Source organism: Peromyscus maniculatus, chromosome 8 (assembly GCF_049852395.1).
Source record: "Peromyscus maniculatus bairdii isolate BWxNUB_F1_BW_parent chromosome 8, HU_Pman_BW_mat_3.1, whole genome shotgun sequence".
Taxonomy (NCBI): domain Eukaryota; kingdom Metazoa; phylum Chordata; class Mammalia; order Rodentia; family Cricetidae; genus Peromyscus; species Peromyscus maniculatus.
The window spans coordinates 66686796-66705612 of NC_134859.1; the positions used below are offsets into that span (position 1 = coordinate 66686796).

Below are 18817 nucleotides of genomic sequence, written 5' to 3' on the forward strand. Positions count from 1 at the left end.
GTCTTATGGGCTCCAGCTTCAGGCTTTCATATCTACAGGCCTATGCAGTCATTTGCTGCGGCTTTCAGCCCCATTTCTAGTCTTTTGTATTTTTTTCTGAGTTTCCTTTGAGATAAAAGCCTAAAAAATGAGTGTCATCCCACCCCTACCCTACCCCCCCCCCAGCTTTTTCTTTTTTTTAAACACTTTTCTGGTTTGTCTGAATCATTGATTCTCAACTGAGGTTAATTCTTTCTGTGTATATATTTAGTAATGTCAGTGGACAGTTTTGATTGTCATGGCTGGGGAATGCTATAGGTGTTGAGGGCTGAAGGTCAGGATGTTGTTAAACCCTCTAATTCGTAGGACAGCCCTACTGCAAAAATTACCTAGTCCATAACTTCAGTGGGGTGGAGAGACCTGCTTTTAAACAGTGATGATTACTGTGGGGAGTTATTGTATTTTCAGTTAGGGAGAAAAGTTATTTCCACCTTTAGAAAAATATCCTAAAATACACAAATGCAGGAATCTATCACCAGTCAGACGTTAGGACTATGAAAGTAAGTTCAAATGTGTTAAAATTCCAACTGCGTTCCCAGAAGCCAGTGATTCTGCTGAAGATTCTAGTGACTCTTGGTTTTAAGTTTAATGGTGCTTCAAGCGTTACTTAAAGCATGCTTTTTAAAATCAGGTTTCTCTGGTAACCTGGAATGCCCATGAGTTTTTTACAAGACATAAAGAGAGATGGGAGAGTTGTGACAGAATGGCGGATGGATATGGAGGTCCTGTGTCACATCCTCACTCCAAATACAAGCACCTTTAATAGCAGTTTGCTTGCCTATGCCTATGGAATCTGAATAACAGACTTTATAATTAAATTTGCTATAAAATATAAACCAGCTATATTATGTCTATATAAAATAATGTATACAATACATTCTTAGAAAGCTTCACATAAACAATTGAATTGCATTTTAACTTTATGAGAGTTCACTAGTGTCAAGATTTCAATAGTTAAAATGATTTGTAGGGGCTCCAGAGATTTGTAGGGGCTCAGTGCTTAAGAGTTCTTACTGCTCTTTGCAGAGATACCTGATTTAGTTCTCAGCACCCACACCGGATGGCTCACAATCACTTATAACTACAGTTCCACGGGTTCCAATACCCTCTTTTGACCTGCATGGAACCTGTAACCATGCAGTGCACTTATATACAAGCATACACACACACACAAATAGAAATTAAAAATATATTTATAAACTTTTGAAGCAAATGAAATCAGAGGGATAATCAGATTTTATGAACTCCTGGTAGGCATTCACATATAAGCCATGAAACAGGCTGTGGAGAAAAACTAATTCTGAACACTAGATTTAATCTCCAGTACACAGAATACATAGGTACACAGAAATGTGTTAATGACACTTCAGGAATTGGATTAGCATAATCTGGGCTGGGAAACCTTACAGAGAAAAGTGCTTACTATGGTGAAATTGCTCACTCTTTTCAACAAAAGATTACAAAGGAGGAGAAAGGGGTGAGGAGAGAAGGCATGAGCCCAGACCTATGTGAGAAACCTATCAACCAACCAATCAATCTTAATGCAAAATCCTTATCTGGATCCAATCACGCAAACTGTCACCACCACCGCCACCACCACCAAAACAACATAAGGAATAGGAAATGACATTAAAGGAATTGTTGTTAATTTGGGGATGGGATCAGAGAACTACGGTTACAGTTTTTGTCGGAGTATTTATTTCTTAGAGAGATACACTGAAAATCACAGATGAAGACATGTGACATCTGAGTAACTTCAGTGTCACCTGGGACATGTGAGGAAGGCACAGTGGCATGAGGAGGGCAACTCAGCATAAACGCTAAGGCTGGGTTGATGGCACACTTAGTTTATGTGTTCCTCTTACAGATGTTCTACAGCAATAGAGGAATCACAACGCTTAGGGTTTGGGGTTCCGAGGGAAATGGAGCTGGCAATATTGGTGCACGCCAACATGTTGTTTCTGTCACCTGGGAGTTGGGTTCTGTTCCCTTCGTGGTCCGGTCTGGTTCAGTTCTTCCAAAGCCCATCATCTCTAGGGTTTCTGAGCTTTCCCGAGGTGTTTCCCTGGACGAGACACCGCTGCAGCTATTACTCTCCCCTCTCTCAACCGAGCCTGGGGAGCTTGATATTCTGATTGTTAAAGGAGTTTCTGTTCGTTTGGTTTAATGTTTTGTGGGTTTTTTTTTTTTTTTGGACAGGGTCCTACTACGTAGCCTTGACTGGCCTCAAACTTGGAATTCTCCTGCCTCAGTCTCTGGAGTGCTGAAATTACAAATGTGCCACCACAACCAGTTTCAAAGGATATTTTTGGATCAGTACCTTCAAATCACATCTGAATAACAGGTTTTATGATAAGATTCACACTAAAAAAAAAAAGCCTCAGCTTCAGTTATATTGTATATTAAATAACAGGTTTATTCTTAGGAAACTTCACATAATACTTTTTTGGTGTTGTATTTTAGTTATATTAATTTAATTGAGTTATATTTCATTTCTATTTATTTAGCTATTTATTTATTTAGCTTTTTCTCTGTGTATCCCTGACTGTTCTGGAACTGAGAGATCTGCCTGCCTCTGCCTCTCTACTGCTGGGATTAAAGGCGTGTGCCACCACTGCCTGGCTTGACCTATATTTTAAATATTTATAAGGGGTCGCCGTTTAAATCAAACAACAGGCAGCTCTCTTTTATAATAAAACTGACAACTCTGGTTTATTTTAAATATGTAAAAATTTAAGCTAATATATTAAATGAAATTTTATGGCAGTCTAATATTTAACACACGTTGGAAGGCAAGGATGCAATTTGAGGCAGAAATGCTATTTATTATACTACTCTCTCTCTCTTTTTAAAATGAATAAGTAGAAACAGAAATTAGGAAGGTATGAATATAAAAATAACTTTAATATGACATTTCAAATAGCTTTTTACTGCTACTGCGCTTGCTATCAAAGAACAAATGCGGGCTTGCGTTTTATTGTGCAGGGAGAGTGCATACAGTTTATGAAACTCGGCAGCCAGGCATGGCAGTGAAAGCCTGTACTCCAGGACTCAGAAGGTGGAGGGAGAATTAGAGCTTAAGGTCATGCCTGGTTTCACAGGAGGTTCAAGGCCAGCCTGGGAAACATCTGACTATGCCTCAAAAAACCCAAAACAAAACAAATTACAAAAATCTCTCTCTCTCTCTCTCTCACACACACACACACACACACACACACACACACACACACACACACACACACACGCACAACTACAAGAAAACACCAGAAAGTCACAGAAAACCAGTTTTTAAAGGCCTGCTCCCAAAACTGTCTTAAAAATACGAATGTCCAAGAAGAGCACTAAGTCTCCTTTCTGTCAGGAGCAGGCGGTCTGCTGGCAGAGAATGAGCCTTTCGGTCCCGCCCAGACCAGTGTCACTTCCTATCTTCAGCGCATTGGCAGACTTTGCCTCCGACAACTGCGAAGGTTCACAAAGCGCACGAGAAGAGAGGTGACAGCAGAAGGAAGAAGGTGGAACTGGGACAAAGTATTCCAGCATTCCAACGCACAGGCTTCAGAGGGGCTCATCAAGAGCCGAGAGCAGTTCACCGCCACTAGGTGCACAGAGGAGAGGAGAAAACGAAGGAGGAACAAGAACTGGGTCTGGAAGGAAGTTCATCTAAGTTAAGTCGAAAGAGTGAACTTTGAGTGATGCTAGTAGACTCTCACAGACAAAAGGCAACCAGAAAGCCATGCGGCATCAGCCACACAGCTAATGTGAGGCTTAAGGCTGTACTGAGCATGTCCTGGGCACCAACAAGGCAGGATATCAGATTAGAGGAATAGCACTGACTGGACTAGCATGGCTGGATTAGCCGATCTCAAGGAGGAAGGCTCGGGTCAAGGGTTCAAGAACCCAAGAAGGTCAGGAGGAATGCAAGGCGGGCAGCACAGGGAGACACTCCTCACAAGGGCACTCACGTGTTTCCAAGGGATGCCTTCCCGCTGGTACTCTTCCTGCTCCTGCTTCAGAACCAGCTGAATAAACAGCTGCTGCAGTTTCTCGTTGCAGTAGTTAATGCAGAACTGTTCAAAGCTACACGAGATGGAATATGTTAGGCTTAAATACCGAAAAAAATGAACAACAGGGTTTTAAGTATCTTATCCAGTTTACCTGTTGTTGTCAAAGATTTCAAAGCCATAGATATCCAATACACCAATAACAGTGTTTTTCCCATGAATCGTGGTGTCAGAGTTCTTGACCTCGATAATGTCATTGATGCGAGTAACAATCCAACAAAAAAGGCGTTCATATATTGCCTGTGAGAGACAGAACATCATAAATTCTTATCTGTTGGGGAATGAGTCCCTCTGGAATTAGGATGTCTTCAATCCCTTCTTCTTACTGCTCAGCACATGTGTTATCATCGCCTAAGTGGAACAATTAGAAATTTATATAACCTGTTACAGAAACAGCTACATGATATATGCCAACCTGAAGCAAGCAATCTGGATTTTTTTTTTAAAAGATTTATTTACTTATTATGTGTACAAGTGTTCTGCCTGCATGCATGCCTGCAGGCCAGAAGAGGGCACCAGATCTCATTACAGATGGTTGTGAGCCACCACATGGTTGCTGGGAACTGAACTCAGGACCTCTGGAAGAGCAGCCCGTGTTCTTAACCTCTGAGCCATCTCTCCAGCCCCGCAATCTGAATTTTTAAATAGGTTATTGGCTACTGTTCGTATTTTAAGACGACTCTCCAGGCACGTGTCCATGTCTTCTTATATCAGCGCTACATCTGCTCTTCTCACCTCTAAAAACTGTTCTACCAACACTGAGCTAGGAGTAAATGGCCTTGGGTACTTAGGAATTTATTCCCTCACTCACCAAATATTTGCTGAGCACTTAGACATATAGCTTGTTGGAAATACAGCACTCAGCACCCAGAAAGGTGTAGTCTCCAAGGAGTGGAGGGAACGGGGTGAAGGAACACAGGCACAGTGTCTGAGGGGACTTTTAAAGTGTATTATGTGTGTCCTGATGTGGGTGAAGGCAGGTGCCCTTGGAGGTGCTGCTTTTCCTGGTGCTGGAATTACAAGTAGCTTGGGTGGTGGGGACTGAACTTGGGTCCTATGCATGAGTAGTATGTGTGCTTAACTGCTGAGCTCTCTCTGCAGCCCGCTGAAGTGACTTTAATTTATTCTGTGCTCAGGCCATCCAGGGAAGGCTTCTCTGAGGAAGAGACCCTTGGGCTGAGCCAGCAGGGTGACTAAACAGAGCAAGATGGGAAGAGAGGAACAACCCGAGCAGAGAAATGGCATGTGCGGACCCTGTGGGTAGAAGCAGAAAGGAGTGAGGAACTCATGAGGCTTGAGAATCGATGAATATGCTGGAATACGTAAAAATGGCTGAAGATAGCAGAAAAGGAGGTGGGGGAGGTAAAGCGGTGCCAGACCTGCTGAGGCAGAGGCACTGACTCCCTCATCCCCACTTGGTCTAGTTTGCTTTTCCAGCAGTGAGACTCACAGGCAGGAGTCAGAAAGTGGGTTTCTAAAAACCCTTAGCCCACTGTCAGGGATGTCCGAACACATCCTCACGGGATTTCACTTAGGCCGCAACCCACGGATCAAGTTCAGTCTCACCTTGGCAAAGGCATCTCTGCCGTAGCTAGCTTCCTGTTCCGTGTGCTGCTTGTCGATGATGTCACGGCCTGTGGCCACCGTCCGGTACAGAAGGGCTTTCTCCACCATGTCTGTCTTAGTAGAGAGCAATTCTGCTATGACAGACACAACCTTGCCATTCTCAATGAGTGGCGTGTCACCGTCTACTATAAACTTTAAGTTCCCCTGTATCAAAAACGGAAACACAAGACACCGTTTCCGGTCAACTTCTGACAGATCACGAATTCAAGTGACCTACCTTCCCAAACGGCGTGTCAGATGTGAAAGCCTAGCACTTCCACTCTTTTCCTCTTTTCCACACATGTGTCTGTCCTCCCGTCTAGCATACATTTTTGATGGAGGGTCTGCATTGTTAAGCAGTCGTGTTCACAGATACTTTCTGCCATTCTGGTCTACGTGCTGGCCTAGATGGCTGTGCCTCGGAGGCCACTTGTAGCCATCCGTTTCAGAGGCGTCACCATTCGGCTCGGTGCTGAGTTCAAGGTCTGTGGCTCTCACAGTACAGTGAACTGAGCACAGCCTCCAAACCTGAAGTGGTTTGGAGAACCTCTCAAAAATATAAAATGATGAAGAAAATCAGAGCACGTTTTTCAGAACACCAGCGGAATTTTCATAAAATAAATTACTTTCGACAAGGAACAAAATCTTCTGGAATAGTACCCTGTTTCCACAGGGATACAATGTGCTTTGGGAGTCCTTACTCACCAAGTGAAGAATGGCAGCCAAAATTTTATAGACTGTTTGAATCTCCTCAGGTTTGAATCCGATGACTTTCATGGCATCGGCTACGACTTTGAACTCGGCAGCATCATTGATGGAAGACTAGACATGAACATGAAGATCTTAAGTCACAGACATTTCACATGAGCATTAATCATGAAACAGAAGTGTTTAGCCAAAGTCTTGATGCCTCTGTACTAAGTTACTTTGAGGGAGATAAATATTTTAAAAAATTACTTTATGGTAGAAACATTGCTTAGATGTATGAGGCCTATTTGTGCATGAGAGTTGTCACTTAAAATAAGCACCATGCATTTTTCTGGAAGCTTCTGTCCTGAGTTGGCTCACAGAAGATCACAGCTCTACGTGCCATAGAGGCGGTCACACGTGAAAATGTTGAATGTGGGAACGTCTCAAGTCCATGGGTGGTTACTGCATTTGCAGCTCTCCCACGGGTCCTCTTGTGTAGGCCGGCAACAGCTTTCACACTGTATAACCAGGCTTCTTACTTCCCAGGTGAGGAAAAGTGGCACCCAGAGCAAAGCCGCCAGCTGCAGCCACTTAGCAAGCTATTAAAGAGTCCAGGACCGTACTTCATTATTATTTCTTCTCATGTGGTAAGATAGAGCTTCTGACTGGAGCAGAGGAGCTCAATGATGAACCTGCAGCCCCGGGAGATGGAGATTGGATGGATAGTGTGCCAACAGATTCCACAGTAAAGAGTGGCAACTGCTTCTACTGCAAGTTTTCCCAGAAGCAGCTCTGGACTAACCCTTTTCTTAACAAGTTGCTCCTCTTGCTTGGATAGTGCCCTGGTCTGATGCTTGCCTAACTAAGGAACAACATACAAAAGCAAACCTTCTCTGCCTGAGGAGCACACGTTCTTTTGTGTCTCAGGCACAACCAGTCAAGCCCCTATCTCCATCAGTGTTTTTTTCATTATGGGATGGATGCTCAGCCTTACTGAGCCTCAATTTTCTCATGAATTACAAAGACTTCTTATAGGTTGTTGTCTGGTCCCTACCATACCAAAAATACTAAAATATCAGATACTGCTATTGTAAACTGCATGTTGAGACTGTAGTTCTGTCCCATAAAAATAAATTGCGGGCTGCTTTCTGACAGCCTTTCCTCTACTATTTCATTATTGCTAATAGAACAAGATTTGTTTAGTCCTCTTCAAGCTCATCCCTGATTGGCTTGCTCCCAGCCTCTAAGGGCTTCATGGTTCTAAAGTGATCATGGCCATTATCCTGGATAGTTTATAGGCAACTTGACAGAAACTAGAGTTATCTGAGAAAAGGGAAGTGCAGCTGAGAAACAATGGCCTGCAGGTGAGCCTGTGGGCATTTTCTTAATAAGTGATTGATTTGGAGGCAAAGACCACTGTGGTGACGCCACTTCTAGGCAAGTGATCCTGAGGTGTCTAAGGGAACAGGCTGAGCAAGCCACGGAGAGCAAGTCTGTAAGCAGCACTCCTCCATGGCCATGTGCACTGCCCGAGTTTCTATTCTGACTTTCCTGGATGATGGACTTCCAAGCTGGAAGCAGAAATAAACCCTTTACCTCAAGTCGCTTTTGGTCACGGTGTTAATCATAGCAACAGAACCCTAAGACACACCTTTTCTTCCCTCATCAAGTGAGTGGTCAGCCAAAGGCATATGATGCTACTGTGATCAAGGAGGCATGAGGAAAAGCACATGAGGGGCTGTGTAAGGGGAGGGGCCCTAGGAAGACATATGTGTATAAAGTGGCAAAAACAGCATTTCTTTTGCCTGTGAATACTGGGGACTGCTGATGACATTTTGAGACCATGACAAAAGCAGACCAAGAGAGCAAGCCAGTTTACTGAGCGAAGCAGAGCTGTAAGTTTGAAAACCCATGAACCCCACCTGGGTCTCTAGCAATGTTCCTGAGGCACAGGAGTGACCATCCTAGCACTTGCTGTCATACAGGGTTAGTGAATTCCTTACTGTGCAGGAAACTCTACCTGGATTTTCTCTTACTTGTGACCCAAGGTATCTTAATTGTTCATGAGTTCTACATCCTAAGATTAATTAAAATACATGTAATATTTTATGAATATTAAAATCATACTTATATTTGTATAGAGGAAGTGATTATGTTGTTATATAGTAAACATAGGGTTAAGTAGGATTTGTTGTATGATTTTGTTAATGAATATACATGCAAGTCATTACTAATTATCATCTCTACATGGTAGAATTTAAGCATGTATCTTTGGGTGTTTTGGTGCTTTTTTGTTTTGTTTTGAATTAAGTGCATGGGTGTTTTGCCTGCACGTATGTCTGTGTATCATGTGTGTGCCTGGTGCCCATGGAGGCCAAAAGAGAATATTGGATCCCCTGGAGCTGGAGTTACAGATGGTTTTTGACCTGCCATGTAGGCACTGGGAATCAAAGGAGGGTCCTCTGCAAGAGCAGCCAGTGCTCTTAATAGCTGAGCCACCTCTCCAGCCACTGAGCCAGCCTCTAGCTTAGGTTTTGAGTATGAGCACAAATTCTTTGTTTTTGTCAGAAAGGAAGGGGGGAAAAGTCCAAATGGAAAACCAATAAAAACAATACCAAAGATGAATTTTATTTAGAAAGAAGTTCAAATATTAACTTAATACTTAGTAGTAAGCTACATGACTTGGCCTGAAGTAATTTTGGCAATCAGATGATAGTCTGATTGTAAAGGAATAGCCCAGCTCCTAGAGGTAAGTGTTGATTTCATAATCCTCTCTCTATATTTAAGTATTTCTGGCAATGCTGAGAAAGTTGGACCATTGCCTTCTACTGTTTTATTTTTAATTCATTTTTGGCCAAACATTTCCACTCTTAGAAAAGTATAAAAAGGTAGCATAACCTAAATGCCAAATAATAGAAAATTAACTACAAAACCTAAGTATCATTTATTTCTAGGAACAGCAATAAAAATACTGCTAAGCCAGTAATACGGGTATAACTAGCATAAGTGGAATAATAATTTAAATAAAAACACTTCCCACATCCTTTTCCGACAGAGATCTTTTTATGCTTCATCCAACTAAAATCACGAGTGCTTTTTCTTGTTTGAGCTGGGTCTGGCTCTGTGGTTCGGGTGGATTCAGCATCTTCCTGTCTCAGCCTTTTGGATACTGAGGTGACATGCATGTGCCACTGTACCCTGCTGGCAGTGCACTTTTTATTACAGAAGAGTTAAAAATACAGAAATGCGGGGTCCAAATATGCATACTCTTACCCTTCCGGAAGCAACAACTGAAACCGTGGCCCAAGCCCGCCACAGCTTCTGCATTTCTATACCTCGCTTCCAACAAATTAGGACAACACCACATTGACTTCTTCAGACACTCTCACCAGCCACCACATTGTTAAACTGGCTGTGAGACCGGTAGAAGAAAACTCATTTAAAAAACTCATTTTTGAGCAAGAAAGGGCCTGCAGATGTGTATGCAAGTGCCTGTAAGCAGGGGAAGGGAAAACAGGGGTCCTTTGGAAAGATGACTACAGAGAAAACCCAAGGGCCACAAAACTATTTCTAGGATAATCACAATCAATATTTAAAAATAATGGGAAACTGGGTGGTGGCGGTGCATACCTTTAATCCCAACACTAGGGATCTCTGAGTTTGAGGCCAGCCTGGTTAACAGAATGAATTTCAGGACAGCAAGGGATACACAGAGAAACCCTGTTTTGAAAAACCACCACCAACAAAAAAAGTGGGGAGAAAATCAAAGTGCTTTTTAATTTTGTCATAGCAACATGCCTTTGGCCAAATCACACCAACTCTTATGAGGAAGGCTTTCTAGTCGTCAGTGTTTTTATAAACAGTAAGAGAAAACCCTGAATATGGGGAGAGGAACTTTTCTGCTAGATGAGGACAATACAGTCATGCAAGGTTATTTAGCCAGATGCTCAGTTCAGTGGTGGAACACATTTCTGACTAAGATTTGGAAAGCAGAGCAGAGGACACTCCTCTGCCCGAGGGCAGCGGAAGGCCTGGGTGAACAGCTTGTGTTCCTTCTGCCTCCTCTCCATTCTCAAAGAAGAAACTTACCTTCAGCTGTGCCCCCCCACGGATGTAGTTGTAGGATGAAAGGGACTTCTGCAGGTGTAGAGAGTGCAGCATCTGCTCAGAACCTCCCTGGAGCAGCTGGAAAATATTCAATTTAAATTAAATTGCTGTGATGGTTCATCGGAGTTGTCAACTTGGTAGCACTAGAATCAACTAAAGATAAGCTGCTGGGTACCCCTGTGAGAGATTCTCTTGATCAGACTCTTTGAATTGAGAAGACCACCCTAAGTGTGGGCAGGGCCTGTGAGTGGCAGCCTAGATAAAAGGAGGTCCAAGGGAAGAGCTTTGCATTTCGTTTTTGTATCTTGCTGGTCCACTCATCCACTTGGTTGCTGCTGCAGCCACAACCACTGCTAATGTATTCCTTTGCTGGGACCAGAACTCAATTTCTTCACACTTCCAAGGAAGACAGCAGTTCCAGGAATTTTCAGGCCTTCAGCACCAGACTAGGACTGCTGAGGTGCCCAGCCCCGGGGGCTGGGCAGCTCCTGGGTTCTCAGCCTCTCCAGTCTCCAGCACGAAGACAGCCAGTGCTGGACTACCCAGAATACATCGTGTAAGCCAGTCTAACAAATACTGTTTTAGCAAACAGCCATTCTTCTGGTTCTGTCTCTCTAGGAATTAGTTCCTCCTGACTAATCCACTGTCAAAGCAAATACTGATCTCCCAAATGTCAAATATTCTAACTTAGTGGTGATCTAGTTCCTACTCATTTTCCAGGCTTTATACATTTAGGTCCTTCTGTTAGATGCTTTGAGGAGATTTTTGGATTTTGTTTTATTTTGTTGCTGTTGTTCTCACTTATAGGTAAATGGCTTCTATATATATAGATAGATAGATAGGCAGAGTGTTACACAGTTAGGAGGAATATCAGTTAAAATGTCTCAGCTCATTCACAACAAAATTGGTCTAGAAAGCCCTTGCTCAGCCTGAGGTGCTTGTTGCTCAGCAGTGTCACATTGCTGAATTTAGAAAAGTCAATATTCTGGAGAAGAGGCATCAACTGAACGTCACGTGGAGTCCCACGTGCTGCACAGCTTTTCCTCAACTGTCACCATCAGAAAAGAGTGTAACTGACAGCTGTGACTCTCACACAGACTGACGATACTTCTCAGTAACTTCATCCAGCCGGGAAAGACACTGGCAAGAGCTGAAGTTGTTGAAACAACCAATTCTTTTATTTTATAGAGAAATAGTTTATCTGAAATCTAGCAAACTGTCAACAGAAACAAAGTCGTTACCCTTTTGTGCTACAGAGCATGCCTTCAGGAGGGGTTCTGCACGGAACAGCAAGCTCTGGCTTACTTCAAATGTACAGTTATCAGGCCTTACAGAATGATTATTTCTTATCCAACACACCAGAACTTGAATGGCATTGACTAGAGCAGTCACCTAATCAAACAATGTTGTATTCAACTGTATGGTCACCGTTAATCACCTTCAAAGACAGTTACACAGAAATCAATCCTTTTAACTCATAGTTTTAAATGTGTCATTGCATGTGTGTTCCTGTTGGCTGTGTGTCATTCCTCAGGTTCCATTCACTGGTTTTTAAATTGGCCTGGAGCCAGCAGTCCCCAGGACTGTCTCTGCCTACGCAGCACTAGGACTGGACATGGACACCACCAATCCTGGTTTTTTTTTTTTTTTTTTTTTTTTTTTTTTTAAATTCAGGTTCTGGGAACTGAACTCACAGCAAGCATTTTATCAACTGAGATAGCTCCCCAACCCCAGTGTTTTAATTCTTTAAAACCCCAAATGTGACTTAATTAGGTCAACAGCCTTTTTAGTAGTCTTGGTTTATATCACTTTGAGCTTCAAAGACCATATTAACATCAACTTGCTCTATAAGAGCAGATGTGCCAAAGGAGGGTTATTTAAGAGTTTGTTTCAAACTCTAACAACATTCCCAAAAGATGATTTGTTTTGAGTGTTGACAGCATAGAGGATAATTCTCCCTTGAATTTATAGATCCTGCTTTTGTTTTTAAAGTAATCATATTACCCTATACCTATCAAGAGCGACGCAACCAAATTTATATTCTCATCTGGAGAACTCTCAAGTACAGGAGTAGTAACTCAAGTCAAATGAAAAAGAAATAAACACATCTAGAAGGTGCCATAGCAAAAGCTCTCATGGTCATTATACTGTTACCTCCACTTTGAGGAAATGCAGGTGATGCCCAGCCTGGGAGCATTCAGTTGGCTGGCCACCTACCAGCTCTCACAGTGCTCACATTCAGTCTCTTAGGTGGGGTAGGATGTATTCATGCTTGTACATACATGTAATTTGTTTGGAGACAAGGAAAGCCAGAGAGGCATAGGACAGTAGAAAGATTTCTCAGCACGACCAGGCAAATGATCAATTCTCTGCATAAGGAACTGGTGACTAACCTGATAAAAAGAGTGGAAGCTTCGTTCTCCTGGCTGTTGCACAATCACACGAGACTAAGAAAGAAATATTTTTTAAAAAATGGTTAATCTGAAATGTAGGTATAAATGACACGGAAGCAACTTTCTTAGAGAATCTTGTATTCACAGTGCATTTAAAAAAATCTATGGCCAAAGCTTATCAGAGATGGGTGCTCTCTATGGTTTTCCTGGCACTATTTTGATAATTCTTTATATTACTTAAAATGGGGGTGCTTTAACATTCATGAGGAATGAAACCATGTTTGTTCACTCTGGAGTCTAAAGATAGTATGTGCAAGTGGTAGGAACTGAGGGGGAGAATGGAAAGGAATGCTAGGGAGGAACATTCTCAACATTCCCTTGTCCAGAGTCTGCTGGCGTTTCAAAGACCAATGCCTCATATCCTATAATAAAATCAGTCAACATGATCAGGCCCTCGGGACTCTGCTTAGACTCTCCAAAGAGACTGCTCAACATGTGTGCTCATTCAAGTGTTCTTTTTGATTAATATTACACACAGCAGAACCACGAAACATTATGGAGAAGAGATGGGTAATACTTGGCGCATCTTCTGTTTCTGTCCAACTGACTCTGATAAAGCACTTATTTCCTAAATAGTCAGCCTTGATGTAACAGATAAGAGAAATTACAGTGCCGTATGATGCTGTGGGGTCACTGGGATAGGGAAGCTCTGAGTTGAGCATGGCTTAACTGGACCAAGAGAAGGAATGCCTGTATCCTGCTGCAGCCAGTCATATACCTTATATAGCAGCAAGCAAAGAGAAACCAGGGAGGAAAATTTCAAGTTAGTTACAAGCCAACTGGATGGAGGATGGTAACTAAAAAAGTCTAGGTCTGAAAGCTGGGCATGATGGTACACTCCTGTAACCTCAACTCTTAGAAAGCTAAGGCATGAGGATGGTGAGTTACATGCCAGCCTCAGTCACCCAGGGGAAAGGAGGGTGGGAGGGAGAGAGAGATTTAATTGATTTGAGTTACACCTTACCCAGAAGTTGTCATACATTCTTCCTGTCCCATACACACCTCAAATCTGCATCGACAAAGTCTAACATTTTCTAACTCGATATAACAAGTCAGTGGTTCTCAACCTTTGGGGGTTGAACGATCCTCTCACAGGGGTTGCATATCAGATATCCCGTGTTTCAGATTATGATTCATAACAGTAGCAAAACTGCAGTTATTAAGTAGTAATGAAGTAATTTTATGGTTGCAGGTCACTATAACATGAGGAACTGAATTAAAAGGGCCACAGCATTAGGAAGGTTGAGAACCACAGCTAAGTGCTCAGAAGAGAATATAAGAGGACAGCTTCTTACCATGGAAGGCAAACTTGAAGAGGGATAATGGGATTAAACACACTTTAAAACAAGAAATAAAATTTCACGAATAGTATTTTTTAAACATTCAGCTCTCACAAGCATCACCCTAGAAATCTAGCACATTTACCTTTTCCAGCAAATAGTTATTGATATGTCCCCCAATAGGGTCTCCCTTGAAGTCAAAGTTGATATCCATGTATTTTCCAAACCTGCTTGAATTGTCATTACGATTGGTTTTGGCATTTCCAAAAGCTTCCAAAACACAGTTTGACTTCAGCAGCATATTCTTCACTCTAACAAAAATATATCAAAGTTATTTGAAAAAATTTCAGAGATGAAGACATTTAAAAAAACTGGATAAACCTTAACTTCATTTTAGTCATTCTCTCTCTGTTTCTTTTTCGCTGACAAGAGTCTTCTCACACAGTCACACCTGTAGGAATAACCTGGCCTCTGACATGACCTGATTAGTGGACCATCGTCTCTGCCACTAATCCTGCAATGAACCCTTCAAACTGCTGCCCATAAATGACTGTATGCTTCACAAAGGCATGCGTGTAGGAACTGCTTGCTTACAAAGGAAACCATTAGATGATGGCCCGATATGCTCCAGAAAGACAGTCAATTTACATAAGCCTTATCTGCTATATAGAAATGAAAGTAATTTAGTTCTCAGCCAGCTATTCTCCTGGGGTCCAAAAAAATTATAAAAATTTGATCAAATGTTCACTCTCAAATTAGACTGCAAAATGAAAAATCAGAAGTGGGAATATGTCACACATTTTTAAAAGGATTCTTTTGACTGGGTAATCCAGTTATGATAAAAATGCAAAGTCCGCACAATATCATCAAATCTAAATTCTTTCTTCACATCACCCAGCACCCTAGATTTGAGCTGTCAAGCTGCCTGTGATGTATAGATGAATTGTGACTCATCAGTGAACCAATATTCAGCTTTAAAGCAGTCAACCAGGAAAAGGCTGTACCACATAAGAAACCAGTCATGTTGCTTCATTAAAAAAACAAACAAAATAACCACTCATTCACTCTTTACATATTTATTTAGCAAACACTGTATGCCAGGCACTGTTCTGGTGCCCCACACAGCACAGAACAACTAACTATGCTACTCATCTGACTGTGAGCCCAGTCCAGTGCAGGATGAGACCCTTTTGCACAGGAACCTTACTCTGGCTCCCAGCATCAGTGGGTTATGGTTGTGATAGCAATGGGAAGTCATGGGCCTACCTTCCAGGGCCCCATTTCACTCAGAGCACAATTTTTAAAAACAGAGCAAGGAACCTGCAGAGGCTTGAACAATAAAGTCAAGCTGTGCAAATTCCAATACTCTGCTGAAGTTGAAATCTGTCTGGAACCAGGACACTTCCAACTCTTTCAAAGTAGTTTTAATATTTTTTTAACTTGGTAAATCTGGAAATTGATATAGCAATAGAAGGAAAAGCAGAAAGACAATATGCAATGTGAAAATCAAAGCAATTTACACATAAAAAAAATGTTTGATGACTGTCAATTTAGGCCTAGCCCAGTCTGCACATGATGCCCAGCTCAGCCAATCTGTGTCCCTGATCCCTTACCTTTCTATCTCTGCTCTCTGGCTGGGGTTGGTGATGGCGGCGATATACTGCATGATGTACTTACTGGCCTCTGTTTTACCAGCTCCACTTTCCCCTGGAGGGAAGAATTATGCAGGGTTTTAATATTGTAAGGAAAGCCAGGAGTAAGCTCATTGTCAACAGAATAGTTTAAACCTTTGATGGTTATTTATTTAAAATTGTATGTTACATTTTCTTCCACCTCCCCGCTCCGTCTCCTCCTCTCCTCCTTTCCCTTCCCCATTTCTTATTTATTTTGTCCTCGGCTGCTTCTAATAGACATGAACATGTCTTAAAAAATGACAGAAGCAAAATTATAAATTACAAATCAATATTTAGTTAAGGAAAATATATCAGAGAGTAAATTGTGCTAGACTAGTTCCTTAGACTAAGCAATTACTCCTAAGTATAGCTGAAACAAAGTAAGGTGATGATCCAAACAGTAGCTACAGCTACATTCATATAACCTTGTTTTCTACAGAAAACTTATTTTAAATTTAATGGGAATAAAGTAATTGATTACAAAAATTAGAGTCAGGTGCTCACAGATCCAGAGACCCAGAAGGCTGAGAAAGGTAGCTTGAGCACAGGGATTTCTGAAATCAGTTAGACCCAGTCTCTTAGTATAAAAAAAGGAAAGAAAGAAAAATAAAAGTCTTAACCCAACAAAATTACAATAATTTTAGTGAAAAAAGAAAACACCATGTTTGAGACACAAGGCATCATGGAAAGTGTGACAATGGGTACAGGTGGTAGTGGTGGAGGGAAAGATTTATAAGTTCCTTCTACTTGTTTAAACACCAAAACTTCCCTTACTAAACTTTCTCCCAAGGGAATTTTTTTTAAACAGATATGACTTCCATTTTATTCTACTCTTTGTTGCCATAGTGATTCACTTGGACACTGCACACTATTAGATGCCAACTTAAGGTTTTTTTTTTTTTTTTTTTTTTAAGATTTATTTATTTATTTTGTATACAGCATGTATGACCAGAAGAGGGCACCAGATCTCATTACAGATGGTTGTGAGCCACCATGTGGTTGCTGGGAATTGAACTCAGGACCTCTGGAAGAGCAGTCAGTGCTCTTAACTTCTGCACCATCTCTCCAGCCCAAGGGAATTTTTTTGTTTGTTTTTTGTTTTGTTTTGTTTTTTTGTTTTTTGAGACAGGGTTTCTCTGTGTAGTTTTGTTGCCTGTCCTGGATCTCACACTGTAGCCCAGGCTGGCCTCGAACTCACAGAGCTCTGCCTGGCTCTGCCTCCCGAGTGCTGGGATTAAAGGTGTGTGCCACTGGCGTCCAGCTTGGGAATTTTTAAATGTAGTATAAACAAATGTATCAACCTCCCAAGGCTTTAAAACTATTTTTTTTTTACAGATTATACTACGTGTTATGACTAAGTTGGACTAATAGATCGATAAAGAATTAGATAAAAAGAGTTAATTACATAATGGAATTGCTAAAGAGAATGTGCTAGTTCTATAGAAGCCCTAGTGAAAATGTGTTCACTATATACTGCTAAATGGAAAAACTAACTTTGTAATAGCAGTACATAATTACAATTCTGCATTTTTACTTATTTATGCACATGTGACTCTATGTACCTACACAGAGAGAAAATATGCAAAAGGACACACACTAACCATCTGCTACTTCTGGAATGTTGGGGAACAAGACGTCCAAGAACAAGTGCATTTTCCCCCGAGTCAGATGGGTCCTAGAGGAACCTCCCCCGACAAAAAAATACAGCTCTTGCCATTGCACATGGTTGCTCACTCAGACTTGATAGTAAGACCTACTGCTGAAGATACTCTATACTTCGGTCACTAGAGATGTAGAAATCAAGCTGGTACTAACCTGGAAGCTTTCTCTCTGCTTACTTGCTTTCATAGTACCCAGGAGGTGCTATGTAGGCTGCTGATATTTGGTGTTCATCAACAGTTTTACCCTCTGAGCTACAATAATGGCATAAATGTTATGGGGTTAGCCAACTACTATCTGACTGGACTTAAGGCCCATGCCACAGGAGGAAATTCATGCCTGGTTCTGTAAACTTAGCCAAGAACCTGTGGCTAGGGAGGTCATAGGCCTAGGGGAATCTACTACTATTACTTTTATGGACATAGCCTCAAACTGTCTTCTAAATTCTTATCTTTATACCCATAGACTAATGCAGCTCTCAGTCATCATCAGAGAAATATCTTTTTGTAGTGACAGTGGTTAACACAGATACTCACAACTGGTCTAAGTGCAGAGAATAAGGGTCTGTGCAGGGCTTAACCATAAATGGGGTATCTATATCACAAAGCTCAAGAAGCATTGTAGAAGAAGGGGTGGAAGGATTTGAAGAGCCAGAAGTTAGGGAGGACTGCTGTGAAACTGTCTTTAAAATACAAGAGGGCCCCCATATTCATAACTCACAATAAGCAGCTATGGATGCCTGCAGCAGACCCTACATGAGATTCATGCCTGTCAACATTCTAGCATGGATGGAAAAGGAGCTCCCAAGGCCCACCCCTACCTGAGGAGCTACCAACAGTTGATGGCTACCTGGGGGAAAGAGCATCAGCTTTTTTTCAGGGGTGTGGTTTCTGGTAGGTGGACCATCCTTCAGGGGATGGCCCTACACACATGTGTATAAAGGTGTCTAATATCATGCAAAAAAAAAAAGACATGAAGTTGGGAGGAGGAAATGGTGGTTGAGAAGAATTGGAAGGGAGGGACTTGGGGATAATAAATAATAAAACACACTGATAAATGATAAAAATACATTGTATAAAAAAAAGTAAAGGACTTTTAATTTCCATTCATAAATTCATGTAACTGGTTAACTTTTTTTTTTTTTTTTTTTTTTTTTGGTTTTTCGAGACAGGGTTTCTCTGTGTAGCTTTGCGCCTTTCCTGGAACTCACTTGGTAGCCCAGGCTGGCCTCGAACTCACAAAGATCCGCC

The 18817-nt window shown here is 41.6% G+C and overlaps 1 protein-coding gene across 2 annotated transcripts in view; it reads right to left on the reverse strand.

Annotated features, from left to right (window-relative positions):
• Nucleotides 1–18817, reverse strand: part of Myo1d (myosin ID) — a 316231-nt gene that overhangs the window by 205751 nt on the left and 91663 nt on the right. For both annotated transcript variants that reach the window (XM_042282484.2, XM_076577607.1), the window contains 8 exons: nucleotides 15849–15942; nucleotides 14381–14546; nucleotides 12896–12949; nucleotides 10485–10580; nucleotides 6411–6527; nucleotides 5667–5870; nucleotides 4195–4340; nucleotides 4002–4116 (listed from right to left, as the gene is read on the reverse strand). In XM_042282484.2, the coding sequence (XP_042138418.1) occupies nucleotides 4002–4116; nucleotides 4195–4340; nucleotides 5667–5870; nucleotides 6411–6527; nucleotides 10485–10580; nucleotides 12896–12949; nucleotides 14381–14546; nucleotides 15849–15942 (992 nt within the window). The remainder of the gene's footprint in view (nucleotides 1–4001; nucleotides 4117–4194; nucleotides 4341–5666; nucleotides 5871–6410; nucleotides 6528–10484; nucleotides 10581–12895; nucleotides 12950–14380; nucleotides 14547–15848; nucleotides 15943–18817) is intronic.